General features: G+C 42.3%; 1 protein-coding gene across 2 annotated transcripts in view; it reads right to left on the bottom strand.

The window, feature by feature from the left end:
- Positions 1–18,115: 18,115 nt before the first annotated feature.
- Positions 18,116–25,757, bottom strand: part of MPZL1 (myelin protein zero like 1) — a 110,806-nt gene continuing 103,164 nt past the window's right edge. For both annotated transcript variants that reach the window (XM_069202765.1, XM_069202764.1), the window contains one exon: positions 18,116–22,251. In XM_069202765.1, coding sequence (XP_069058866.1) covers positions 22,227–22,251 — 25 coding nt within the window. In that variant the 3' untranslated portion in view covers positions 18,116–22,226. The remainder of the gene's footprint in view (positions 22,252–25,757) is intronic.

The following is a 25,757-nucleotide window of genomic DNA, read 5'->3' as shown; positions in this document are numbered from 1 at the left end:
CTGTTCAGTGAATATATATATATATATATATATATATATATATGACTAAAGCTGACACGTCATTCAGCAATATATATACATATATATGAATAACGTGTCAATATTCAGTCTGTGCCCGTTCCGGTTTTTGGTTCTGAAAATCTGATCACTTAGACCTGTTTCCAGCACCTTAACACCTTTTCTGGTCACTCCCTTTCTCCATCACTCCTCAAAATTGCTCTTTGCTTTGCTTCTTTTCTCTTTTTTTGTATCTGTGCTTTGGGCAATCGCTCTGTTGTACCTTCTATTCTTGTGCTTCTATGCTCTGCTGTTTCACCTCTTTTTGCGTCCCTGTGCTATTTTGTGACAGCTGCTTGTGCCATTTGTCTTTGTGCCTCTTTTCTAGGTGTCTTGCTTCATCTTTGTGCCTCTGTGCTTCATTTTGTGCTTCTTTTTTGATGTTTGTGCCTCTTATTTCATGCCTCTTTGCTCTAATGTGTGCCCTTTGTTTTGTACCTCCTCACTCTACTCCCTGCATCTGCTGGCTAGTTTCCCGATCTTTTCACCCTCCCATTGCTCATCTGCCTCCTGGGTCCCACCGTCCCCTGTGCTCCTGCCCCCTCCCAGAACCTACTGAATGGTGGCGCCAGCATCAAAGGCAAGCCCTTCTGCGCATGTCAGCCCCTGGCACTCAAATGGGTGGGTTGAGAAGCCTTGCAGTGCTGGTCCGTGCTCGTACAGCTCACAGATTGGAGGTGACCAGGTGGGAAGGCTAACTAGATAGCCCACAGCAAAAGGGCCTGAGGGGAGAGCGAGGTATGTAGCGAGGCCATCTTCGACTAGTGTCGGGTCGAGATCTCACATGTCCTCAGACACAGAAGCGTGTCCTCAGACACAGAAGGCAAAGAGAAAGCAACGATGTTTCTTCATTAGCTAATATACATGTCTGCTCTTGCATATGCAACCCATTTATGCATAACTTTTTTACAGATAGACAGAAAACCATCTGTTTTCCGGACTATTTTTTAAATATGGAAAAATACAGAAAATAGGTTTTCTTGTGGACGAATCTATGTCAGGACCGGAGGCTTCAGATTATGCTTCTCGTTTCTTTACTGACAAACACAGCAGCCAATAAAAGTATAACAAAATTCAAAACTACAAGTCCCATGAGTCCCAGTCCACCAATCATGGCTCTATTCTGTCCATAAATAGCCTGAACGCTATAGTCCTTCCTCTTTCTTTGCTGCTCCAGCAGCCAGATAAGTGACGCATGCAAATGTGCTTGTACTTTGTGTAATTTATGCTGTTATTAAACGCAAGCACGTTTGTAAGCGTTTTTGCTGTTTAACTGTTTATGCCTTGTAGGAGCTTCGACTCCTTTCATTTTTACAGTTATTTTAATTTGTCCTCTTTTGCCGGCGTGGAGTGGGAGCAGGCCGTTATCTGTGAGCGTACACTCACTGTGAAGAGGACGCTGTCCTCTTTCTATGCCCATGGTCGTGCACGCGCGTTGAGAAGATCGGAGGCTTTTTTCGTCCGGCTTCTCAACGCGTGTGCCTCGGTGGACATTGAGAGACACAGTACTCAAATTGAACGGCCATTTATCGCCCGACGGGGGCTGCAATAATACCAGAGAGCTTGGCTCAGGGGGCATTATAAAATATAAATTATAATTTATTTTTCTGTATTTCAAAAAAATTACTTGGCAAGCAGGTGGCTCCCTCCACATTACAAACTACCGGCTGTGCAGCTTAATAGCTGTATTTTAAAGAAGCATTATTCACCTGCTCAGGGTCTTTGCCCCCCCGCTAACTCCTCCATTACTTTGGAAGTTTAATATGGCGTACTACACCAATGATGATGAGCAGTATGAAGAACTGCAAGAGATGCCCTTAGAGCATCAAATGGAGGAAAGACTTGTGGAGGCACTAGGGCATCACGTGCAAGACTCCGTGAATTGGGTGCTAATTCAGGCCCTGAAACATTTTACCCAAACTCTGACTAATTTTTCTAAAAGAGAGTTTTTGGGCGAGAATAGTCAACAACCTCGCTTACACTCTAGTGATCCCAATGAGACGAGGGTTTGCCCCTGCAGCGCTCAAGTGGCAGTTCTTCTGCAGAAATTTTCGCGCAAATGACAACCTCGGATGCGTGACCACGCTTATGGAGGATTTCCCCCTTCTCAAGATACATCCCCTATCTTGCTGCAATCCTCTCAATCCAGTTATTAAGACCCTTCTTCCTCTAAATCAAAGCCCAATCCAACACTAAAAAAGTGTTCAACAATGCTCTTTTTGCCCAGGCCGGACGTTTCAGAGGCCGAGCGTCAGGCCGAAGATACCAGGCTTCCAGATACGCCTCTCAGGGTAACCGAGGGGGTTATTCTGACCAACATAATTTCTACCCCAATCGCCACAGAGGAAGTGGTCGCTCCTCCAGAGGATATCGTGTAGGTAACTCCAACCAAGACACCTCAAATTCAGGTGAGAATTATCCCTCCTTCGGAGGTCATGTTGGGGGGGGGCAGGATACAATTTTTTCTCCCAGCCTGGAGGTTAATTACACAAGACCCTTGGGTTCTACAAACAGTTCAAGGTTTCCAATTAGAATTTTACGCCTCCCGGATGCAAAAGAACCCTCCTATGCCTTTCCTTTTTTCCCTCGCAGAGCGCGAGTTCATAGAAGAAGAGATATTCTCTCTCATTCAAAAAGGAGCTATAATACAAACTTCTCCTCATCCACAAGGTTTCGCCAGCACAATCTTCTTAGTCCAAAAGAAGGGCGGCGGCTCCAGGTTGGTCCTGAACCTCAAACATTTCAACTCTTGCATGGTGTATCGCCATTTCAAGATGGAAGACATCCACCTCCTCAGAGACCTCTTAAGAGACAAGGACTGGATGGTGCGGCTGGATCTCAAAGACGCCTACCTCTCAGTTCCAATTTTTGCCCCTCACAGGCGTTTTCTGCAATTCCAATGGGGTTCCCATTGGTTCGGATTCAAAGTCCTCCCCTTCGGTCTTTCCTCACCTCCTTGGTGTTTCACCAAACTTCTGCGCCCAGTGGTCCAGTTTGTAAGGGAACGAGGAGTGCGTCTAATTATTTACCTGGACGACATTCTTATTATGGCTCAAGACAAAGATCTTGTACTGACTCACCTAAATTGGACAATACAATTGTTACAGGACCTCGGGTTTGTCATCAATTCCGAGAAGTCTTGTTTAATCCCAACTCAGAACATAGAATTCTTAGGTTTTCAAATAGATTCTTTGACAGCCTTACTAATTCTTCCGATCAACAAACGGAATCTGATCAAGAAAGAGTTGAGAGCGCTTGCCTCTCCGACTATATCATTGAGGACGCTAGCGAGACTAGTCGGGCTTTTAGCATCGTCCATTCAGGTGATTTTTCTGGGCCCCCTACACTACAGGGCCCTTCAGAGATTGAAGATTCTCCACCTTCAAAAGGGCCTTCAATACTCAGAATTAGTTCCCCTATCGGAGGAAGCCAAGACAGAGATGTCATGGTGGCTAGCCCACATAGATGCATGGAATGGCAGAGCGATTTTTCCTTCCAGTCCAGATGTGGTAATAGAGTTGGATGCCAGCCGTTGGGGCTGGGGGGGCATGTTGCGGATCTGTGGAGACGGGGGGACGGTGGTCCCCGGGGGAATTGACATACCATATCAACTGCCTGGAACTCCTTGAAGGAGCTTTTACCATGAGATCTCTTGCCCCTCGCCGGGCTCATCGTTGTATCCTTCTACGGATGGACAATGTTTCCGCAGTCAGATACATCAATCGTCTGGGGGGGACCAGATCTCGTCTCCTAGCAGAGATAGCAAAATAATTCTGGCACTTTTGCCTCGGTCAGAAAGTATCGGTGGTGGCGGATTACATTCCAGGCAGTACCAACACAACAGCGGATTGGAACTCTCGATTCCTTCGAGATAGCAGCGACTGGAGGCTCAATCCGCGAATTTTTTAAGCGCTCCAACTACGTTGGGGGACATGCCTGATGGATTTATTTGCCTCCTGATTGAACAGTCAGGTTCCTTGCTTTTTCAGCTGGAGGCTGGACCCTCAGGCGAAGGGGACGGATGCTTTCCTGCAACAGTGGCCGAGGGAGCTTCTTTATGCTTTCCCTCCTTTTGTGATTATTCCTCGCTTCCTGGCACAAGTTTGTCGCCAACGCTCGGCGGTCATTCTGATAACTCAGTTTTGGAGTGCTCAGCCTTGGTTCCCTTCTGCAATGAGTCTGTCTTGTGACTTTCCGGTGAAGATTCCATGGTCTGTGGACCTTCTCACGGATCCGTTGAACAATTTTCACCCACTAATTCTGCAGGGATTGTTAACCCTGATGGCGTGGAGACTTTCAGGTGACGATGGCAAGTGCCTGGAGTTTCGGAATCGGCAATGTTTTTCTTATCCCAATCTTGGGCCCCTTCCACTCAGAAAAGATACGAACAATCCTGGAGGAAGTGGATATGTTGGTGTAATACAAGGAATGTGGATCCCCTGGGGTCAGAAATTCATTTCATAGCCAATTTTCTTTCTGAATTGGCCTCCCAGGGTTTAGCATATAGGACAATTAATAATTGTCGCTCAGCCCTCTCTGCTGGTCATCCTCATATCCAGGGGAAACCAGTAGGTGAACATCCTCCGATTTGTAAATTGCGTAGAGGTATTCGTATGGTCAAACCCCCTCAACCAAAATATAACTCTTTGTGGGACGTCAACATTGTCTTACGTTTCCTTAGAAATTGGCCGGATAATGAAGGTTTATCTTGCAAGCAACTATCTGCAAAATTGACAATGCTATTATGTCTGCTCTCGTGCAGAAGTGTCTCAGATGTTAAAGCTCTGGATTTATCAGGCAGAGTATTTACTCCAGAAGGAGTATCTTTTTCAATTACTAGACGTACAAAAACCTCATCTAAATGTATTTCCTATCCTTCTTTTCCACATAATATGAAACTTTGTGTAGTTCAATGTTTGAAAGTATACGAAGATTCTACACGAGAATTCAGACAGAATGTTTTTCGGCACTTATTGATTTTGTTACAAAAACCTTTTCGTCCAGTCACTGCAGCAACCTTTGCTCGTTGGGACAAGTGGTTATTAGCCGAAACAGGTATTGATATAAGTGTTTTTGGAGCTCATTCTGTTAGAGGAGCTATGGCCTCAAAAGCTTTCGCGCCTGGAGCCAGATTGGAGGATATTATGGCTGCAGCAGACTGGTCAAATGATTCCACTTTCAAGGTTTTTTTTTTTTAAATCACAAACCCATTGTTGATGTAGTGTCAGAAGTAGTAAATAGACTTTAAACTAGCATAATCTGAAGCCTCCGGTCCTGACATAGAATCCCAAAATTTCTAGCTATTACATAAAGAATTTTAGATTCTATTAAGGACACGGAGGCGAGGAATATCCCACCCGTTATGCACATTTTATTGTAATGGTGTTATAAATATTATATTGAATTGTTATAGCATAAAATGTGTATGAAATACCCTCCCAAGGTATACCTCGATATTAGTTTGATTTTTTTGTCTCATTCAGGAGCATCAAACACAACTTCGTGAATTTTTCCAGTGGATCACCGCAGGCTCAGTTCAAGTCTCCAGAGTCAATGAGATCGTTTTCAGAAGACCAGGAGAGAGTTCATTGTCAAGTTCTGCAAGTTTTAATGCATGTTAGAAATGGTTTCGCAAAGAAAGAGGAAGGACTATAGCGTTCAGGCTATTTATGGACAGAATAGAGCCATGATTGGTGGACTGGGACTCATAGTTTTGAATTTTGTTATACTTTTATTGGCTGCTGTGTTTGTCAGTAAAGAGAAGCATAATCCTCGCCTCCGTGTCCTTAATAGAATCTAAAATTCTTGACGCGATAGCTAGAACATTTTTAATTCTCACTATTGTATATCATGGGTGACAGGCCATAAGCTGTGCAGAGTGACAGGTAGGAGAGTTTTGTAAAAAAATAAAGTAAAACGTTTGCTAATGAAGTTTACATAACTATAGATGTACACTTTAAGCTGATCTACAGTATAAATGGTTTCAGATTATTGCATTATAATGAAATGGCTAAGCCCCACTGGAAAGTCAGTTTGTGACTGCTCATTTATTGGTTAAATAAATGTGGACATATACCTATTGTAGCTTCATTATATACTAAAATAGAAATTAGACAAATACATATAAAATGAGCAAAAATGTAAAAGGATAGAGATGGAAATGTTGAAAACATAATCACCATAAAACCAAGTGCCCTCTTTATAACCAGCATGTCGATGCTGGAACAATGTCATTGTTTATATCTCAACTTGTGACCCCCCTCCCCCACACCAGTTTTGCTTTGGTACATTACAAGCATTTCAGACTTCTTTTTAGGTCAAGCGTGCAAGCGCTTTGAGCTCCTGCAAGTATTATGGGGTTTTAGCCACGCCCACCGCACACCCATCAGTTTCACTTGTTTGTGGGCTTGCCTTTCCAAAAATCTTTATCATGATTGGCAAATGCTTTCCATTTGTCCCTCCTTGGGCGGTTTTGTTACTGCCTTGCGGATGGCCCCTGTTACATGGATAATTCTAACATCTCAAGTATGCTCTTGCAGGTAATGTTGAATTCCTAAAGAAGCTGGTGTTGTTTGATTGCAACTTACGCTTCTTAGATATGCGCCAGAAATTAAGAAATCTGTTTCAATAGTCAGGTGTATTCGGCTTGCTTTGGCCTTGGTTCAAAAGGAGGGAACATCGGTCTGTTTAGGAGTGTTTTTTAATTCCATGATGGTTGCAGTGTATGATGTGGTTGATGCAGTCCTTTCACCCATTCCAGAAATGTATGTAACACAGGGATGTGAAAGAGGAACTATTTTGAGAGCCAATTCTATATTTGAAAATTGCTGCTAAACGCACGCTTGGATGCACGGCCCACCTAATGCACTAAGTGTTGCAAAAAATAACTGTAAACAGAGTGATGAGTCTGTAGGTTAATGGAATATAAATAAACAAAATACACTTCCATTTAACCTGATGGGTCTCTGGGCTTCCCTAGCGGTGTACGTACATCACTGGAGTACATGATAGTGTCCCCACTTTTTATATGAGGAACCTGTGATTATTGTCAGCGCGTATGCAGCACTACTTGTAGGGGCCACAGGAGGAAGGGATCTGAAGTCCAGGAATCACCAGCACTGCCAGCCCCTCAAAGTCAGCTTGCAGCGTGGCTTCTCCCTATCCCCCCTTCCCCACACCCCTAGTCCCCCCTCCATTACACCTCTTCCCCTCCAACCCCTTTCAGATCACTCAACGTGTTGCTGGGGCGACTGAACACCAGCATCATCAACCACACTGAGGCATGCCTACCTCCACCGGTCTGCACCACGAGGGAGGCCATGTTGGGCAGTATACTGTGACCAAGAAGTGAGAAGCACTTGAGAGCAGCTCAACAGAGGGCCCGTGCTGGGGCAAGGGAGGGAAGCGAGCTGAACTAATGCGCTCCAGGAAGCCTTCCCACCCAGCCCGTCTGCCTCCCTGCATGTCCAACAGGTACTGTAGGGCACGCTGGCGCAGCCCCTGGAGAAGAGAGGTAGCTGTTGGGTTGAGGAGCTGCCTGGCAGGGAGGACCAGCAGAGGCCTCCCCGTGAGGAACCTACAGCTGCCCCAGCGGCCTCCTCTATTCTTCACATGTAAGGGACCTGGTGAGGTCTCCCCCGCCAACAGAGGTGCAGTTGACCCCTGCCCTTTCAGTGGGGACTCCCTTGGTGCAGGGGCCCCAGTGTGAGAAGGACACCCGGGCGAGGTGGGGTATTTTCTGTGTCGTGACCAGACCACCCATGTGGGAAGCGGGGGTTGCAACCCTTGGTACAAAGAAGGTACCGCGTTCACAATAAAGGGAGCGCAGGAGCTGCTGTGGGAATGGGAGTATTCCTACCACCACCTCTCATATATTAGAGGTGCCGTTGCACCCGGTCTATGGGGCTGTGCTAGTGAATCATAAACCCGACAATTACTGACAGCACTAATCCATTATTTGCTGCATTCTTCTTGTGGGGGACTCTGAGAATGATGTATGTACCAAATACTGTTTCAGGAGACCACACGATTTGGGCAGTAATGGTTCTTCTATAATGTTTTATATGACATGTCAACTTGTGCCAAGAGGGTGAGCAGGGCTTTTCTTGGGTGTGTAGCTCTCTTGCCCTGACTAGAGTGGTGGGTTCTGCCTGGCTGAGGTGCCTACCCTAGCCAACCAGAAACCCCATTTCTAACAAGCACTAAACAACCAGGCATAGTATGTACTCTGAGGAGTATAGGCAGAACAGCAGTGGAGGGGCCATAATGCAACCAGTCATAGGGAATGCTCTGAAGGTTCAGACTTTAGAAGAGGCAAGGCTATATTGTGTGAGGGGTCCAACCAGGAGCAGCAGTGAAGCAACTAACACAAATAGGCATTTTATGTAAAGTCATGGCGTAAGGTCTGAAAAGTCCTCCCAAGTCTGGGACAGGAGAAACCCAAGGAACATGTAGTTTAGTACCAGATTGTATGCTCTGAGATGTCAAGTGCAAAGCAGCAGGAAGCACGCTACTAGAACAGGCTTATACAACAAGCCATTGTACTTGCTCAGAGTTCACCCTGTAGCCACAGAGAGGAACAGAAAGAACTAGGCAATATGTAAGTTATACAATATGCCCCCAACTGATCTGCTCTGGACAATACAGGACACACCCTTATATGCCCAGCCACGTTACAAGTGTGCAGAGCCCCCCCTCGATGTGGCAAGAAGCAACTCCTAGGAATGGGCATTACATTGCCGTTCCGACTATCCAGGACCTGCGGTAGAGTAAGCATTATGCAACCGACCATAGTAAATGCTCTATAAAAGTTCATATCGGATCTACACTGTCTAACCAGCCGTGGTATATGGTTTAAAGTGCCCATTCAGGAGTGGAAAACAAACAGAAAATAGGAACAGGCATCCTACAAACACCCACAGGCTATTCTCCAAGAACTCCCTCTTGGTGCAGTAGGAACGCCCCCCACCACCTCAATCCCATACCCACCCCCATCATACCCCCCTGTCAGAATAGGCATTACAGAAGCAGCCATGTTATACGTCCTTGGGAGTCCACCCAGGAGCAGCAGGTTTAGCCACAGTATCAGAGATAACATTCTGTAGGCTTTTGACATGTTTCAGTAAAATTAAGTCCAACAAGCAGGACAGCATTAAATGCTCCACCAGCTGGAAGCCTTAAGATGAGATGTTACCAGTATGTTTAGGATCACTGCAAAGGTGCACTATAAAGCTGAATACTGTGAGTAATACTAGCAAGTGATCGAAGAGACCTTTGCCAAATGATAGTCTGGTGAGATGAGATTCTGTACTGTGTCACATGAGATTTGATAAATGCAGTAAAGCATGTACTCTTGAAAATTTAAATGGAGTCTTTTACATAAATTAAGGAGCGAAGTCAAGAGCCATGTTTGTAGGAGAATAGTGTTCCACAGGAGTAAACTGGAGATCTTTCTTTCAGGTTCTCACTCATTCGCAATTTTCAAGCTGTGTTGTGAATGATTGCCTCCTGATGTAGTCAACAACAAGGATCATGGCACCAGTTACATAGGTGGGCACAGTACCACATGGTACTACCTTCAGTGCAGTATACTCTACCCATTTGAAAGTTCAAGTGGGAAGAGTCTGTGTACACTGCAAACAAGACACTAATCCCACACACATGAAAGCAGGGCATGCCCCCTAAAGAAGAACGTTGCATCCCTCTCATCGCTGGCTCTATATGCTGAATTTGTATTAAGAAAATTAGCACAAGTAGTGCAAACACAGCCTAAAAAGCACACAACCTAAAGGTAGACTCGGAATTTGCTACGAGAGAGGCACTGACGTCTCTTACACACCATCATAATAGAGAACAGGAGTGACTAGTCTTTATGGGTATTTGCTTGAAGTGAAACTAGGGGGACTGGTTGTGAGAAAGCTGGGCTGATTGCGGAAGCAACCTAACTTTTTGCCCCAATTTTTCACTTTTTGTTGGTGTTTTCCTGACTCTGATGGTGCCCTGAGTACTGCTAACCAGTCCCAGGGCCTGTGCTCTGTGTAAATGAGTATGCAAATTAGGCTAATTATAATTGACTATGTCAACCTACCTATAAGCCCAAATGGGGAGACTTTATTTTAATTAATAAAGTATCCAAAGGAGCTAGATATGGCAAGTTTGGTCTCAAATTGATTGTTATAATAAATGCAAGAACTTGCCATTGTTGGATTTAATATAAAAAGCTCAGGGAAAGAGTTTTAGAACACTTCCTAAAAGGTACCAGTTAAAGCTTGTAGTGCCCCTTTCTGATTGGCCAGGTTGCCTTGATGAGGTGTGAGGCGGCCTGGGCTGAACACAGGGGAAGTGCTCGGGGGAGGAGATCTGCCTCAGCAGACAGTGACACAGGATTGGGTGGGTGAAGCAGTCAAACTAGTCTTCAAAGGAGGGAAGGACATTTGGAGCCGTTCAGGACCTCCCCATTTCTTGCAAACCCAGATCCAAACCAGGTGCTCTCTTGATTAGATTAGGAGAGGGCAGGAGAGGGGTGTGTTGATTTTTAGCCACACCAGTGGGTGGGGCTCAGCCAGACCTAACCTCCAAAATTCAGTTTCTGCCATTTTGGATTTTTAAGGAATGTTGCTCCCTGGGATTGAGAAGCGGTCATCTAAAGGTGTAGTGGCCTGCTTGTTATTGGACAGTTGCCCCCTCGCTTTTCACCCCAGGAGCAAGGATAAATTTGGCAGAGCTGCACCCACACCTCAGATCCCTACAAGGAGCAACTTCATAAGAAGAAGGACTGCCCTGCTGGACACTGCACTCTGAAGGACTGCATCAGCTGCACACACAGGCTTCACCACTAACAGGACTTTGCTTGTCTTCAACTGTTTCAAGGTGAAAAATTGCTAAGCAGAGTCCCCTGGATCAAAATCTGAAGCAGCTGGCTAGTGGTCATTTTTGGATTTGAATCAGGTGCATTCTGGGAGTTAGAGTCCTAACCCTCAAAGAGCAACTCAGATCTTCTGGAGCCTTGGGGTGGGTTGTGAACTCTTGAAGGACCTTCTAAGACCTTCTGTAAGAAGGTCCAGAAGTTTGGAGAACGTTTGGAAAAGAGCGCCATAAAGGGACCGACCTGCTGTGGTGAGCAAAGCCAGCTTATCTCAACTGCGACCCGGCCTGACTTGCAGGGCCGTCCAGCTAAAAAGCTCCAGAGCCCTAGACTTCCAGGATTTCAGCGGGGGCTCGTGGAAAGGTGATCTGACGACCTTGCATCAAAATCAGATTCCTGTGGAGGGTTGACCACCGTTGTAAGAAAAAAGCTCCAAAAAAGTGAAAGTCCTAAATTAAAAAGTTGACCGGGACTTCCAACGCAGTGTATCTGAGGAGGGCTACAGGGACGTCAGATGAAGATTCAGTTTTGGTTCGGACGAAGATTACGTCCTGAAAAATCGTCTAAGCCCGAAGGTAGAATTCTTCACCAAGGTCTCCTGCAACATGTAATCATAGAGGGCTCCAGGGAGGTCGGAGCAGATTGGTGACTTCGTCCCACTGAAGAAAATCCTCAAGAAAAACACTAAGTCCGAAGGTTAACTTTTGACCGAGGCCTCTCGCATGCTATAGCTGAGCAGGACTCCATCGCGGTCAGCCTCAAACTTTGACCCCGTCTAGTGTGACCAGATTACCGCTTTTAATTTCTATGCGCTAGAAAATATTAATTCTTTAAACATTGATCCGCTTATCCATCATTTTAAAGATAAAAAATATATACTCTTTTTATAAACTGGTGTTGGATTGTTTTATTGTGTTTTACTCATTTACTGTTTTGTGATTTTTAAATGATTTACACTGGTCTCCTAAGTTAAGCCTTGTCGCTCGTTGCCAAGCAACCAAGGGTTGAGCGAGGATTACATTTATTGAGACCTGACTGGACCTAGTGGGGGGGGGCTAGTGGCCTACTAAGTATAGGTACTTATCTGCCCTTACCAATAATCTACTTTCCAACACTGGTCCTGTCCATAAAGAGGATGGATGGTTGCCCATTTGAATATATAGCAGGAGGGTGGAGTATGGCGTGCCTGCTATTCTCAAGTTTTACAAATTTGAGCAGACAGATGATGACAGTAAACAATTTTAGAAGATGGAGGTAGGGGTATGATAGCGAAACAATGCATTGCTTAATGGCTCTGAATAGAGCTCCGCTCGTTACTGCCATCTGCTATTGAATTTTGGTAGTCTGTATCTTTGTCTCATAATTTCCCTCACAGTAGTGTTTAGATTTTAACTGCCTTTGTATAGCGCTTACTACCATCGCAGAGGCACTAAAGTGCTTTACATCAGGCAGCATGCTGCTCTGGAACCCAAAGATTAGTGGTTAAACCAGTCATTATTTGGTTAAACCAAATTGTGTTGGTTATAGGGATGTGTTTTGTGCACTCAAGCAAATCTGATTATTATTCCAAATAAATTTAGATATCCATTTATCTTTTTTATTTTTTTATTTTTTTTATAAAACAAAGAGAGTTGAGTTGGGATCATGGAAAGGAGATAAAATATTTTTGGAGCAATAACCATTTTAATAGTCATCTTTGCCCCACCAGGATAAATGTAAAGTAGACCATTTCTGAAATTCATCTGATATGAGTAAGAACATAATCACAGTTCAATGTAATTTATTGTTTAATGTTACTAGGAAATAGAAAACCAAGATACTTATTTTTTTTCCTTTGCCATATGATTTCATTATTAGGTAAACTATCATGGGTACAGTATACATTTATGGGAAAAAAAATCTGTTTTATTAGGGTTAAAGAGTAACCTGAAATTTGGGAGTATGTATGAATTCGATTCAATAAAGGGGGCATGGATGAGTCAGGGTTGGTAATATATAGTAAAACATCATCCGCATATGCTGAAGTTTTAATAGTAACATCATTAAATGTAATAACTTCTATTCCTCACAATTTCTAATACCGATAAGTAATGGTTCAATAGCTAGGATACAAAAGTAGAGGTGATAAGAGAACCTTGACATGTGCCTCTAAAAAGATAGTTGATTATTGATTTAAAAAAAAAAAAAAAAAAAGCAGTCTTGGAGACGGACCAAAGTATAGCGCTCAAATCACATGAATAAAGGAATCCACAAAATTAAACAGAGTACAAAATAGATATTGATAATGTACGTTGTCAAACACTTTTTTCAGCATCTAATGCAAGAACTCCAGATGGTAAAGATAAAGATGAGGCATTTTCAATTACATGGAATAATAATCTAGTATTTACAGAATGTCCATGGTTCATAAAACCAGTTTGATCAATATATACAAATCGAATCTAGCACAGATGCTAGTCTACTTGCAAGAAATTTTGCATAACGTTTACAATCTTGGTTTATTAATGATATAGGACAGCAATTTGAAACACTAGTAGGATCTTTATTAAGTTTTGGGAGAACTATAATTAAGGCATCAGTGAAGGAACCTGATGGTGTTCCTGAAACACCAAAGTGAGTAAATAGCTAGAATAAGTGAGGTAATAGAAGAAAATGAAACTCTTTATAAAATGCAGCAGATATCCCATCTGGCCCTAGTGACTTACTCAATTTTAGAGTTTGAATAGCTGGATTGATGTCTTTTAATGACATTGTTACATCCATTTTTTCTTTAGCAGATTGAGTAATTTTAGGTAAACCACAAGATTGCAAAAATGTATCAATAATAAGCAAAGCTGTAGATGGGGGATTATTATATAAATTTAAATAATATATAAAAAAAATTAACTATGTCTCAGGAGATAATGCCATTGTACAAGCCATGTATTGTATTAATCTGAATTTTATCTTTTTTACTACTAAGATAATTTGCCAAAAGTCTGCCAGACCTATTAGCTTTGAAATAAAATTGAGCCTTATTATTTGAAATTTGTATGCCCACTCTTTTGCTTAACATGGAATTCAATTCATATCAGAGTTTTTGTAATTTTATTTTCTATATTTTATCATGAGATGTGCTAAAGAGACGTTCATGTTTTGCTATTTATCTAATTCTTAGTTTAGCATTAAACATTTTATTATGATGTGCCATAATCAATATTGTGATCCCTCTGGAATATGCTTTAAATACATCCCAACGATTCACAGGTGAAGTGGGTCCTTCTGGATTAAAAAAAAATAATAATAATATTGTATTGCTGACAAAAGTCATCATTAAGGACAATATTTGTATTCATATTGACCAGCGAGAGTGAGATTGTTGAATAGAATTAAGTTGTAAAACTCTAGAAATAAGTGCATGGTTTGAAATGTCAATGATGTGAATTTTAGGTGCAAAAAAAAAAAAAACTGGATTAGTTCACGGGAAATTAATAATCAATCCGAGCATGAGAATTATGAGGATTAGATGAAAAAAATCACTTACACCTTTGGGTGATGTAAACGCCATATAACCATTTTGGTTGATTTAAAAAAAGATTCAAATGTGAAAAAAGCTTTAGGAGGAGGATATTTGGTATGGGAGCATCAACCTAATAAAACTAATGAGGTTAAATTCACCATTAATGATTAGCAGTACATTAACTAATTAGATCACCTCTGCTGCAAAAAGCGACCAAAACTTAGAATAATATTTTGATGGACCATAAACATTAAATGAAAAATGAAAGTATCAATTTTAATTTTAGCTATGATATATCATCCATCTGAATCAGTGCATTTGTTAAGTATTTGAATATGTAACCTTTTTTGCTAAAAGGATAGCAACACCATTTATCTTGTTAACTGCATGGGAAGAAATAATATTGTCAACCTATTTTTTATTCATGTATGATAAAACTGTATAATCTATGTGAGATTCCTGGAGTAAACAAATGTCTGCTTTATGTCTTGCTAAATAATCTAATACTTTAGTTCTTTTAATAGGGTGTTGTTAAAGCTTAACATTAAAAGAAACATTTTTTTTATTTTGTTAACACTATTCGTATATAGTAAAGTGAAAAGACAGTAAAGAGGAAGATATAGTAAACTCTATAGGATTGAGGAGCAGTTCGAAAGAAAGAAGAAAGAAGAAAGGAGGAAAAGGAAAAAGGGACAACACATACAAACAAAAAAGAAATACAACATAGAAACATAAAAAGTATACCAGAATCGTGCACATGCATATGCACAAATGACCTGTAAAACTAAAGTCCTCTTATATAAAGTCAGATAGAAGGCTAATTATAATACAAATCAGTCATTTGCATTAAGAAGAGGCATCACTGGTTTCCACAGAAAGAGGAAAGAGATGATCCAAAAAAGGCAAGTATATCTTCAGAGCACTGAAAAGCTTTTGAAATACCATCTTTCCAAATTCTCATAATAGGTGGATCAAAAAGGTCATATTTAAAAACCACAGTTTCGTAGTCTTGGTCGAAGATCAGCAAATTCTTTGCATATTTTGACAGTTTCCTTGGCAAAATCTTAATGTATAAAGATTTTATCTCCGTTCACCATTAATGTTGGGAGATCTCTTGCTGATTGATGGATCATCACAAGATGATGGTAACGTAAAACTTTGAAAATCACTTGATGTGGTTACATATTGCTTGGATTACGATGAAAAGGAATTCTACATGCTTTTGTCAATTTAAAATTGTACGTCGAAGAGAAGGACATGTTACCATTTGAGTGTTTTTTGTTTTTTTTTGGTTAAAAAAAAAAAAAAAAAAAAAAGATGGTGTGCTCAGAAATGGAAGTGAATGTAACTAAATTGCCTTGCTTCAATGTCGGTTGCTGAGATATTAATGAATGATATCTTGATGCTGGTGCCACTTAAATAATAGCATGCATTTTGATGAAGTCAATCTTGCCCACAAAATAAGCAATGCAGCTAGTATAGCATAATGCATGCCAAAACGAGCATTCTTGCCCTAGAGTCCACTGCGGAAATCCTGAGTGTAGCAGATGGATTGTGGATGTGCTGTGCAGCATTGTCAAACTCTAATGGGCGTTCAGGTTTCATTCTGTGAAACTGCGTGCTGCATTGTTGCACTCAGAAGGCAGACAGAAAACGTATCTAAAGAGTTTTGCATTGACTGTATAGTTTAAAACCAGGGGCCAGGGCTTTATGGTAGCCGTCAGCTAGACCACTTACCTAAGGGAAGGCTTTCTCTGCAGAAAGGAGAACAAAAGTCACAACCTGTGTTCCCTGTAAGGTGCGCATGCACATCCTAAGCTTGGATTGCGCCCAGCACTTCTGCAGGACCACACATCACCTGCACTGACGGAAAGACTTCCCCAACTGTTCATTTAAAAAGAATGCAGCAGCGTAGAGGGAAGCTTTCGCTTCGTGTGCGTGGTGCAGAAGGAAATCCACTTGAAAGGAAGTTCTTCTGTGGCCCCATAAATATTCTGATGGGGCCTCGCAGGGTGGTAGGGTGACAGGCAGCTCCTATAGTTATATGCTTATGCTCATAATACCTTTACCAGCCGTTTTGCTCTATCAGTTTGCTCGAAAGGACTAGACAAGGTGTCAAATGCATTAACATGTCAACAGGCTGCAGGGGAAACACACCGGTTCACTGGTCCATAGGGCAATCAGGCTTGTCGTACAGGCCGTTTTGTTTGACTGTTTGTGGCCTGTTTTCGGGCTGCCGGCCCAGTTTTTACAGTTGATTTTCCCCAATATTAACACAAGTGCTGCCTGAAGTAAACAAAAACGCGTGCAGTCTCCCATATCTTGCAAAAACACTTATAGAGTAGGTCTTTCAAGTTCAAAACTGCCCTAATTTGCAAATGTGGGACACTTTTTAGCTATCTTATTCGTTAATGGGAGCCACTTGCCGCCCAGTCTGAACCTGAAGATGCATGCATGGCTACAGCACAAGCACTGACAAAGCCAACAGGTTTTGTCTTGGCTGTAGTGCACAGAGAACCTTCGTTGTCACTTACAGGGGGGAAAAAACAGGCAACATTGGTCACAACTACACCCAAGCACTCAGTACCAATAAATAACGCTGTCAGCCTTCCAAAAAATAATAGATAGACTTTATAGCTCACCGACACTTCCAAAATGCCATACAGTCTCCTATTTTAAAACTCTGAACACTACATACAAGTCGAAAATGGCATATTACGCACTCATGCCCATATTTAAAATGTGTTCTTCCCCAACAGAAGACATTAGACAGTGGACCTTCTGCACCCTCAAGCTAACAATGTCACCACAGCCATGAATAGCAAAGAGCTGCAACCACTACAGCACAATCCTCTCAGAGCAAGTGAGATTTAACATTACACACACATCCTCTGCATTAGTTATAATTCGGTAACTCCTCTACCACAGAAAACCATCCATGCAGGTCAGCAACAGCAAAAGTTAATCCCAGTGGAATACAAAAAACTGAAACACATACATATGCATAGTACACTACAAAGATCCCTTATGAGGACAGATACATTTTACTTTTCAATATCAACCATCATTAAATACAGCAATGGACAGTCTGTTCACTGAACAAACCACTGGCCCAGGCTGTGAAAGTGCTATGATGCCCTGCAAATGGTAAAACTGCATAGTAGGAATGCTGCTGGCACATAAAAAAAACACATTTGTGAAACGATGTTCTTCAGAAAAAGAAAAAAAAACAGAAAAGAAAAAAAAAAAAAAACACAATAGTGTGTGAATACATCCTTATCTTTTCAATGTATTAAAGAATGTAATAAAAAGTTAAATGGCTCTAGCTGACCAGGGAATAATTACCCTAAACACGAATCTCGGGTTGATGGAGGTTCATGGGTGGAGAAATGTATTTATGTAAATAATGTATAGTCTGCAGTGCACTTTGCGACTTTTGCAACTGTAGAAATTGTCCAAGTCCTTTAATTAATTGTTGCTTCCAATGCAACATCCAATTCGATGGGACCAGGACAATATGACATCAAAGTCGAAAAGACTGAACAAATTTATGTACGTACGTGTAAAATCATCAGCATGTTCTAATGTCCCAACACTGCACATAATGTGCCTCGCCCAGGAAAAGGGTGCAACCACAGTTTCCTCACTGACTTCGAGAATAATTAACGAAACAGCACGACAACTCACACAGCAAAAAAACAATAATTTTTTTTATTAAAACAATGACGACTACAATAAGAACAGATTAAGGCATCCGAGACAAAGAAAATAATGGCAGCTTCAATAAATGAGGTTCCAGACCATGGTACAAAAACAGTTTGAATGAAAAGAATAAACCAGTGACAAAGTGCAATTCAGTTTTTATTGCTGCATGGTCTCTGGAAGACATTACAGGCTTTATGTCAAAAAGCAAGTCTATAAGGTAGTGTTCATGGCAATGCACCAGGTCAAACACCTTCTGTACCTCTCAGCAAAAAGGGAAAATAGAAATATCCGGGTGGCCAACAACGGTGCACTTCCTATGGTAGCAATCACATAAGGGACGTGTTACCGATTCCACAAGAAAAGCAATCAAAAGGGTTGGACTTTCACATATAACTATGTGGCTGTGCATGCACAATGTCATATCAATGAATACAAGGTTCCAGGGTAACGTTTACCTCAGCTGCAAAGCAAGGTACATTCATCTCTAGAAAGTCAAATGTAATCAATTACAAATACACTGAGTCTGATGTGAATATTGGATGCTTCTTAAAAAGAAAAATCAAGAAAAACTAAAAACAGGGCATTTTTTAGTTTTTTGTTTTCCATGGTCACCCGTGCTTTTATTTGAATTAAAAACTACTACTTCAAAACGATTGGTCTAATACTCATAAATGATTCTCAAGAGGACAGGAGATGAAGCAAGTTTTTCCCCCATGTACAATTAAAAAGTCAAAATATTAGTTTTGAACTAAGTAGCGCAGACTTTACTGTCACTAACTGTTCAGTAGGTAACAAAAAATCTTACCAAGAAAATGGACATTACACCGGCAAATTAGGTTAAGGGAATTAATAGATAATGTGTAAAACGCCTTCTTGGGGCCCAAGTGCTCTTATTGGATGAAAAGGCTTGCAGCAAATAACAGCAGATAAGGAGGGATGAAGGGATGGAGAAAAAACCTGTGACCTAAACATTTTGATCCCCTAACAGGTATTTTCTTTAGCCCACGCCAATTCATTTCCTACCTGGCGGCACTGTACCTGTTGGCCTAAAGACATTATTTAATGCCCAATACGTATGACACAAGTAACACCAGAGCTGAAGATTCAACTCAATAGTTTGAAATTCCAGTTTATTTTGCTCCACCAAATGTATGAGCATTTTTCCCCTTTATTCTGTGTTCACTCACCTCCATAAATGCAGCTACTTTTGAAGAGGATACAATCTGTTTAAAGAAATCCTACTTTCCACCGCCAAAATGAAATGAAGATAGACTTGCAGGATAATGACTAGTGGTTAGGTAACCTGCACTTTAGTCTTGGTTCTTGACCTCCCCCACCTCAGCTGAATACAAGAGGTCATGGGAGCTCTCGTGATGCACCAGAGCTATACATTTAATACATTTGAAAGGCCACATCTTGCAGTACAAGGGATGCAGAAGACTAGACCCAATGTCAGATAATTCCTGTGCTTGAAAGATCTGACCAGCTGGTGGAATTATACTTGTATCCAAGACTTACAGTACAGCGAGAGGCTTCTTTCTTTTTCGGTGGCGATCGTGGCGACCGCTTCAGTTCAAGCCCATGCACCGCACTACTTCCCGCCGCTTTCTTCAGTACAGTCTGGCTGAAAAGGCTGGAGAGCCCCAACGAGGTAGAGACCCATTGCTCACTGGACCTCGCAAGTCTGCTTCTTTGGCGCACACATAAAAGATGCGAAAAATACCCATTTTGTGATCGAGGAGCAGAGGTTCCCATTTGCCTCACTGTCCCTCTTCAGTCTCCCTTCATCAGTCATGGTTTGTCTTTAGAACATCGAACCCTACAACTTCTACTGCTCTATGATGTCCATTGCTCAGTTCAGTGCACAAGAAATCAAGTTGGTGCCAGTCTAGTACCCGGCCACATTTACTCTCAAGCCTTTTAACACTGATGCAATGAGATGAAAATGCACAAAAGATCGCACTAGCGTGTTTTCAGGATAACCATTTTATCCGTGTACTATAAAAATACGAAGCATTTTCTATTTTACAAGTTGATTTAGCATCTTATAATGTTGAGGATCTCTGGGGAAAAAAGAAGCAGCCTCCGGCCTGTGGCAAAGCAGGCGGAGCTGACCACACCTGCAGGTTAATGACACTCCCGGTCCACACAGACATGGACCAGGCATTCGAGAAATAAATAACTATTTAAATTATTCCGTATGGGTACCAACTGCAACACGCTCTTTTTCCCTTTGGCACAACCGTTTTTTATATGTTCTTGGGAAAGAAAAAAAAACATTGGGCTGAACTAGAAAGAAACAAATGTCAGCTGAGAAAGGGCAGAAAGTGTAGCAATAGGCTACAAAAAAATCTATATGGAGTTCTAGGTCGCAAAAAGGCATTAAAAAAATATAAATCCGGTGTATAAATGGAATACCTTCAGCTACGACCGCACAGTCTCAAAGTCCCAACAGTCTTCCACCAAAAGTGTCTACTCATTGTCATGGGCAATGAAGGTACAAGTTAACTTCACAATAAAGGCTCCTAAAGACGTACAATGCATTCATTTAAGGTTTCCGGGTAATGCTTTGGTTCCATCTCCTGAAATAGGTTAAGTAGCGCCAACAGAGGCTATGGTACCCTGGGCATGCTGTGCTACAACTTAAACCCTTAGGCTGGCCCTTGTGTCCGCACCAAAAAAAGGCCTTTCAGGTTAAGAGCTAGAGGTACGTCCTTTAATTCCTGGAGGATGAACAACTGACACAGCAAGGTTTCTCACACCTTCGATTGATGTGACATTTGACTGTGCTATGGGCCCTACGCCTCCATTCTCACAGCAGTAAGGTTTGTCAAGACTTGTAAGTGGTTGGGCGGGATGCACCAGGGGACCCAATGCCAGCCTGCATCCCCCCTCCCCCTCTCTATTCTCCTCCACGACAGTCGTTCACGGTTACCTACTAAATAAATTCTGAAGGAAGGCAATGGGGCAAAGAAAATAATCTACAAGGCTGTGAATACTGTTTTCCCGTTGCTTTCGGCCGCTGTTGATGAATTTCAGGGAGCCTGAACCATGCAATACCAGTCATTGTAAAGGGAGGGAGGGATGCCCAACGTCACTGTGCAGAACAGGACCCCTAAGTGGAGGCACATTCTGGAATAGGAAGAAATAAGATGGCTGGAGCAGGAGAGTTACATGAAGAAGCAAAATGGGTGGCTTGCTTGGAAATGGAATTGCACATCGTTGTATCACCACAGAGGATTCAATGCTACCGAATACAATTACAAGTATAGAAAAAAAGTAGGTACACTAGACAATGTACTTGATTGCTACACAATCTTAGAAACCCTTGGAGACTGCGAAAGAGGCACCATTAAGCTAACCTGCAGCTTTGGAAGCACAGCCAGGATTGCTCACACAAAAGTTCTTAATGTACCCCAAGCACAATGTCAAGACTGCGTCTTATAAATGGAGAACGTGGCAGTGCTCAGCATCTTTACCAACTTCTTGAAAAGGAACCCCTCATTCAACCACCCATCCCCTGAAATCACTTGCTCCCCGCAACTGGCATTTAAGGCAGCCACAAACCCCTGTTTTGAACTCAAGGGAGTGGTAGCTCTATTGCAACTATGGGTTATACGCTATTTATGAATTGTTTCTCCTAAAAATATGCTCCTTGTTTTATATATTAAAATACAACGTGACAACCTGTGGAAAAAAATATTTTTCTCACCACCCCATCTGCCCAAACATTCTTTCACTTAAAAAAAAAAAAAAAAAAGTTAAAAAAGAAAAGGCTGCTTGCGAGAAGTGGAATCTGACCACCTCCCAAGCACGCGCCACTGGTCTCAGTTTGGTAAACTTAAATAGAATATTTACAGGCACATTTATATATAATACACGTATATCTCTCCGTATTCACATGCATTGGTCCAAGGCTGCAAGTCCATGTGTACTTCCGGGGCACATTCGCGTTAAAGTGATTCCAGTTGCAAAGGTGACCCCTGTCCCAGCTTTGTAGGTTGGTAGTGTTCAAGAGATCCTCATCTCAGTTTTTGCGAATATCAGCATACACAACAGATTCCGATTTTATGATCTGGTTGCTTGTTCCTCCAGAGTGGTCTAGCTGAGCATATATGACTGGGCCCTGCGAACAGATGCAAAGGGAAAAGGCATTTATTCAGATGTCAGCAGCTTCTGAAACCCAGTCCTGCTTACATTTGTACTTGATGAATATTTACCAAACATGATGCAAGCGTCCGAAATCTATCACGATCAGACGGTCCCTACAGAATGTATGCTGAGGCAGGGTACACAAGTGCAAAAAGTTACCAATATTAATAAATAAAAAAATCAGGTTTCTGCTCAAGTGTTGGGACACTGGATCATAAACTTTACTAGATCATCAACTTTACAACTACAGACCACAACCATAAGGTCTAATACAACGCTTAAACAAACCCCAATTAAGCGTTATTGCCCACTTCTGCGGGCAATAGTAACTGTATTATCCTGCCATTATGGACCAAAGCCAAGATGAGGGTGCAATAACGTGCAGGTTGTCAACAGGCATTTTTACCCTGCATGTAAGGGCAACAGGGCTATTAGCATCCCGAAAATATGGAACACTGGGGGAGCAGGAGCTGCCTCTCACCTGAGAGAGGATATAATGAAATGCCCAGAGTGCCTCTTCTGAAGCAGCCAGTACAGGCGGGGCTGCCTGGGATCCTCCTCTTGCTTTAGATGAGACGGAAGCCCAAGCATCCACAGAAAAGAAAAAACAAAAAACAGCTTAGTTCATTTTTTGTTTGGCTGGTTGAGCTTCCCTGTCATCACAATCGGAGATAGAAGCCCGGACTGCTTCAGAAGAGGCTGATGGAGAATGAAGTTGTTTTCATCGCATCTTTCAACCTCCTCCATTTTGCACTTTCTAGTACATACAGCAGCACTTCCTATTTTTGTCAGCACGTGCTGTTAGCTCTGCAGGGGATGTGGCCCATTGAACAGCACAGGACAGAACAGAACAGAAGAAGAAGAAGCTGTCAGCACAGAGTGCAGTCTTTGCATACCTGAAATGTCAACTACAGCCTGCAAAGGCGTATGGCCGGCAAGCTCCGAATTATTCATCCAGTGTGTTAATGGAATATGGGTCACCAAGCAGTAATGTCAAGTTAAGCAATTCAATGCCACTATACAGCACTGCAAGGATCACCTCGTCGAGAGCAGCAGTTTTGATTTGCACCAGTGGCAGATGAACTCTGTCTCGAGCCAGAGAAAAAATAAAATAAAAGAGCTACTTATCTCGAACATGGATTCTCCTGTCGGGGTACCCTCAGTAGACTATGGATACCCCTCTATTGTTAGGCCTGCAGGTCCCAGCGTCAGACCCGTGGGCCACAAAACGTCTAGCTCCCATCTCCTTTTCATTAACTGGCACAAATCGATTGCCCCCTGCATCCAAACTATGAAATTGTTAAAAAGCTCCAGCTATCAGGAGCCATCTTCAGGTTCCTTTCGAGCATGCACAGAGATGCTGCTGTTCCTTAGTACTGACAGTATGCAGTCAGTGTTAGGAGGGAACATACTTTTTCTAGTGGGATCTTCATAATTTTCACACACTTGGAATAGGGTCATTACTATCCATCCAAAAGGAGGTTGTACTTGCAACAAAGGATAGACAATAAAAGTACATTAAAAAAATCTGTTTGCCGCACCCAAAAAGCCACACTAAATAAAACAAACAAAACTCAGGGTGCTTACTTTCACGAAGTCCTGCTGGGCTTTGCATCCTATTCTATCAACTGCCACTGAACACTATCTAAAATGACTTGAGGGCTGAGAGTTGTGCCTGAAGATTTTCCCTGCAGCCAGTGACTAGGAGGACTGCTAAAATATGAAGCAACCACAATGGTGCTGCTTTACAGACTATCAGAAAAGCAATGTTAACAATGGCAACCATCAGGGCATACTGGTTTCTTGTTTGGCCAAGGATAAAATTAACTGCTAAACAAAACTATTAATCCAACAGCTGCCCAACTTCATTGCCAGTATGTCAACACACTCCTCTTCTGCCAGAATACAACCTCCAGGAGTGACAGGTCATAGTTTGGCTTGTTGTACCTCCTCTTGGCCGAGGACACCTTGTAACCTTGATGCTTGTAGCAGGTAGCCTCATGAGATCTGGTGCTGGATGACAATGTACCAACCAATGCTCACACACGGCAAGATCAAGATCCCATTCAACAAAGACTGCCCTAAGGCAATAGTCGCAAGCATAGCCCTCTATCCTTCCTCAACACTACTTCAAACAAAAGTTTTTCAACATTTCCACCATGAAATAACCTCTTGGCTCTTTGGAGATCGGCTTTCCCCAAGTACACTCAGCTGGGAAGGTCAGAAGATGAGAGATCCTGATACAACTTCCACAACCATTCAAATCAATGCACATCAGCCGGCCCAGTGCCGGTGCTTCTGTCTGACCAAGGTTTGGAATACAGATGATCAATGTGCCACTGTAGTCGCTTTTAGATCCCACACAACAGGACAACAAATGATGGATAAAGTCCATTGTAAGGGGAGCAAAATACCATTGAGCACAGAAAGACATCACTTCGTGGGCCCTCCTGAACATTTTGGAAGAGCAGGAATAGAATGGATCAGGTACTTCAGAGGGACCGGTAGTGCCCCCTGTGGAGAGGGTGGGTGCAGTCTCCCCACTGTACCAAAGAGAACCATGTTAAAATCATACAGCCAAGGGAGGTATACGGAGTCGCTTGTGTTTTTTGGGAGAAATAGCCTACAATCCGAGGCTGGACTACTGCTTTCCAAAGTATCAATGTAAATTTACTATTAGTCCAGTGCCTTCTGTGTTGGCACAGCAACCCCAAAAACACCTAAACACAATGGAATGCTACTAAGAGGAATTCCGATTAGTTAAGAAGAGTTACCTCAAATGTTTCCATCCACCCTATTCATCACCATTGTCTCAAAAAAAGAGCTATGCATCTTTTCTTGTTTCATAAGGTCGAACTGATGAAAAGCATGGCCAAACCAAAGCAGCACCCATGACAATGCGAAAAATTCACAAATGAAAATGGCACAAAGTTCTTCATCTGACTCATCACCAGCAGTTGTGTTTAAACCATGGTGAAAGGCAAGGATAAAAATTGCGCCCTAAAGTGGTTTTCCAAAGATCTGCATTCTACAGTCTGTAGCTGAATAGCTATACATCCAAACACTTAGGTGCCTGCATGTTTATTTGATGCAGTAACAGCTTGATGAATTGGTTCATAACAATACAATTTAGGAAAAGGTAAAGGTTGCCTACATGCAGTCCTCAGCAATGGATCTCGGGCATCCATGTAATAAGCAGAATCCACTCCAGGCCTTCCTCTCCCCTGGTATTGCTCATTCCCTCTACAAGCCACTACACAACCAATGAGCACCATGCAAAGGGCCAAAATAGACCTGAAAAGCAACCGTTGGGAAAATTCTAGGACAAGGTGTCATGTCCAACAGATCAAGCATGTTGTTCAGATGACTACTGGCTGGACAAGAAAGGGCAAAGAAGTTTGCACAAGGGAAAGCTTAGGTAATAGTACCAGATCTACTTCTTGCTAGAATAATGGTCTTGTGGTCCAGCTTCGTGACCTT

The sequence above is a fragment of the Pleurodeles waltl genome, chromosome 8 (genome assembly GCF_031143425.1).
Source record: "Pleurodeles waltl isolate 20211129_DDA chromosome 8, aPleWal1.hap1.20221129, whole genome shotgun sequence".
Taxonomy (NCBI): Eukaryota; Metazoa; Chordata; class Amphibia; order Caudata; family Salamandridae; genus Pleurodeles; species Pleurodeles waltl.
Note: the sequence above shows the minus strand (reverse complement) of the source record. Positions and strands in the feature narration are given on the sequence as shown.